General features: G+C 17.5%; 2 protein-coding genes across 2 annotated transcripts in view; one reads left to right on the top strand and one right to left on the bottom strand. All coding sequences in view use genetic code 6, as the record gives it.

Annotated features, from left to right (window-relative positions):
• TTHERM_000905070 (transmembrane protein, putative) overlaps positions 1–21 on the bottom strand; it is a gene marked incomplete at both ends in the record, with an annotated part of 303 nt that extends 282 nt beyond the window's left edge. The window contains one exon of the mRNA XM_012800837.1: positions 1–21. This exon is cut by the window's left edge and continues 282 nt beyond it. Coding sequence (XP_012656291.1) covers positions 1–21 — 21 coding nt within the window.
• A 2,201-nt stretch (positions 22–2,222) lies between these two features.
• Positions 2,223–3,649, top strand: part of TTHERM_00905060 (hypothetical protein) — a gene marked incomplete at both ends in the record, with an annotated part of 3,737 nt that continues 2,310 nt past the window's right edge. Inside the window, 2 exons of the mRNA XM_001027082.3 lie at positions 2,223–3,313; positions 3,641–3,649. The exon at positions 3,641–3,649 is cut by the window's right edge and continues 225 nt beyond it. Coding sequence (XP_001027082.3) covers positions 2,223–3,313; positions 3,641–3,649 — 1,100 coding nt within the window. The remainder of the gene's footprint in view (positions 3,314–3,640) is intronic.

Genomic DNA, 3,649 nt, shown 5'->3' with positions numbered 1-3,649 from the left:
TTTATCCCAATTTTATTCCATCTAATTAATTAATTATTTTTAAAAATTAAAGTTTAAATAATATTAAAAATATTGCTATGCAATTCATTGTATTTTTATTGAGAAAAAATTAGATTTTTTGGAGTCTAAAGCGTTTGTTTTTATTGTTATTAGTTTAATCAAATAATTAATTACTTCAATAATTCAATAGTTTTTAAATATTTTAAATTAAATAAGAATAAAAAGAAATTTTACGTTAAATCTATTGTTAAGTTTTGTAAATTTTAACATTTATATAGGCCAAATCCTATATCAGCTATTTGATCTTAATTGATGTTGTTATATCTTTTATTAATAAATCAATTAGAATATTATAATAAACCCCCATTGTTAATTCTCTCAGAAATAAATAAAAATCTTGATTGATGTCTACTAAAATTATATCTAAATAATATTTGAATAATTGATCAAATTTTCTTTTTTGCTTTAATTAAAATTAATACTTTTTTTTCATGGATAAACAGCATTATAAAAATTAAAACTACTTATTTAATAAGAGTGGTTAGTTTATTAATTAATTCTTCTATTTATTTATTTATTTATTTTAAAATCTAATTACCATCTATTTATTTTATCTTTAATAGTAAAAATAGAGAAATAAGTGAGTAGGGTTAATTTTCAATAACATCTATCTTAAGAAACTGCCGAAATTTAATTATAGTAGAGCTTTATTTTTCAAGGAAGTAATTAATTTATATTCTTTTAGATTTTGTACTAACTTTCTAACTAATTTTTTACTCAATTCTTTTAAATGAAATTAACTAAAAATAATGATAAATTTATAAATAAAATAAGAATTCATATAAATTTATTATTAAAGAAAATAATTTTTTTAATTTATAGTTATTTATTCTTTTTTATTTTAAACTTTAAATAATTAAAATATTTCATGAAATTTAAAGCTTAAATAAAAAATGTTATATTTCTTTTAAAGATAATTAAATAAATAAATAACTATTCAAAGATAAAAATTTAGTAATTCTTTATATTTAAAAATATAAAAATTCATCTTTACCTAGTTAAAATGAAAATTATACTAAAATTTTAAAAATAAATTTATATTTTACAAATTTAATTAATAATTAAAAGGCTTAACAATTAAAAAAATTTATTAAAGTGCCTTAGAAATCTAAGAAAAATGTAAAGAGTGGTTAAAGTATCGATTGAGATGTGAAAAATAATTTATAAGTACAATATACTTACTATTTATTTACCTATTTGTTATTTTAAATATATATATATATCGTAAATCCTCATTAATTCTCACCAACATAAATTTTCACCATATTTTCTGAATATTAAAAATTCCCTTTATTAATTTTTATAAATCCTAAATAAAAATATTTTTTAAAAGAATAAATTTTATGGTGATAGAATAATAGCAACAAACATTATAAATAGTTAATTTATTTATTAATTAATTTAAATATTTTAATAAATTTCTATATAAATATTATAAAGATATTTAATTAATTATTTACAGCTCTTATTTTATTTGTTTTGATTAATAGTATTAAAGATTTTCGATATTTTATTTTTAAGTAGAAATAATCTTCAAACATTGTTTTAATGGAATCTAATCATTTTTATTGCACTTAATAACATATCAGATTTATATTAGATATAGATAAACAATAATAGTTTTTATATAAGCTCATTATATTACTTTATTTAAATCAATTAGCTCTTATTTTAACATTAATTCATATTAATCTATTCGTATTGATTATTCAGATAACAAAAATCTCATGAACAAGAAAACATTTTGAAAAAGATTTTAAAAAACTTTTCTATTTATAAAAGTAAAATGAATAGCTTAGTTTCGTGGTCAATTTAATTGCGAAAAGTTTGAATAGCTTATGTTTTGTATCTTATTTAAGTATATTAAAAAATAAATCATATTTATGATCTAAAAAATATCTTTTATAAAAATGCATTCTTATATTATTTAATTGGTGTTACAGTTAAAAGATATCTTGTCTATTCAATTTAATTGAAGAGATAAACTAACTTATTCATTTTATTTATTGGTTTTTATATTTAGAAATACGAAATATAAACTATTAGGTATTGTTGTATACAATAATTATTTCATCTGATTAAATTATTCAGATATTAAGCTGACTTTCTTTTGTATTTTTTTATAATTAATTAATTTTTTAAAAATTCTTAATTTGAAAAAAATGATAGAAATTACAGATTATTAAAATATAAATTAGAAATAACAACTTTTTATTTAAAACTTAGGATTTTGCCATTTGCATAAGCATCAGTAGCTAGTCGCTTTTAAGTTTGACAATGATTTAGAAAATAATTTTTTAAAATGCTTAGAATGCCTTTATTCATCTGGAACTTAAAATACTTTCCCACTGACTAAATTGTTTGAGAATGACTAAAACTAAGTAATAAAAGGATGGCCAATTTTAGTTGATGATGCTTAGATTTATCAAAACCTTTTTGAAGTGGAAAGATTTTCTAAAGAAAAATATTATTTGAAGGAAAATCAAATAAAGGCAAACTATTTCTTCAAAGAACTAAGAAAAGAGATAAATAATCTTATAGATAATAGAGAGTAATACATCAAATAAGAAATAGAGGAATAACAAAGCAATTATGATAATGTCCTTCTTCAGTATAACAAGATCTCTTATAAAGAAGAACTAAAAGAGGCTCTTTTAAATAACTAATAATAGAGTTAAGAATAAGATGAAATACTCAGACAAATTATTTCAAAGAATATAAAAAATTAACAAATAAATAAAATGCATATTTTAAATTTATTAGCTGAAACCCAAAAAAATAAAATCGACTTTGAAAATTTTTAAAAAATATAGAAAAAAGTTTTAAATTTAATTGGAAGTATTGGAACTGATCAAAATCAAAATAATAGTTAAGGATTTCTATAGTTGGATATAAATGATGTTGGTGAAATAAAATCATCTGAGTTATTAAATAATAAAACTAATCAAAATAGATAAGATTAATAAATCAATCAACATAAATTAGTAACTGAAAAACACAAAGAAAATGAATTTGAAAATGATTAAATAGATCAAGTAAATACAATAAATAAAGAAATAACTTCAAGATATCAATAATTGGATGAAGGGGATTATTTATTAAAGAGAAATATTAATGAAAAAATAGAAGAAAAAAGCTTGTTGGAAAAATAAAATAATTAATCAAGTCCTCAAATGAAAGGCGAATCAAATGATTTGAAATATTTCACAGCATCAAAAAAACAAGCTAATTTTGAATAGCTGTAAATTACAAGGTAAATAAAAAGGATTACTAACTAAAATAATTCAATAAACTTTAATTGAATTTAATCTAATTTATTTTAATTCTTTTAATAAAAATTAAACTTATATTCAAATTTTTTATTTATTATTTTTTATTTATTGAATTTTTTAATGCTATAACAAATAAATTTTAAGATACAATTTTATTGTGTTACGGTTTAAAAACACTGAGATTCTTTTAATAATATTTTTATTTTAGAAACTTTAGAAAAAATTTTTTAAATATGATAAAAATATTTAATTTACAAATAAATAAAAAGAACTTAAATAAGAAATTGAGATTGAATTTTAAATAATAGAAAATATTA

This window comes from Tetrahymena thermophila (assembly GCF_000189635.1).
Source record: "Tetrahymena thermophila SB210 genomic scaffold scf_8253908, whole genome shotgun sequence".
Taxonomy (NCBI): Eukaryota; Ciliophora; class Oligohymenophorea; order Hymenostomatida; family Tetrahymenidae; genus Tetrahymena; species Tetrahymena thermophila.
The sequence above is the reverse complement of the archived record's forward strand: the minus strand, read 5'-3'. Positions and strand labels throughout refer to the sequence as shown.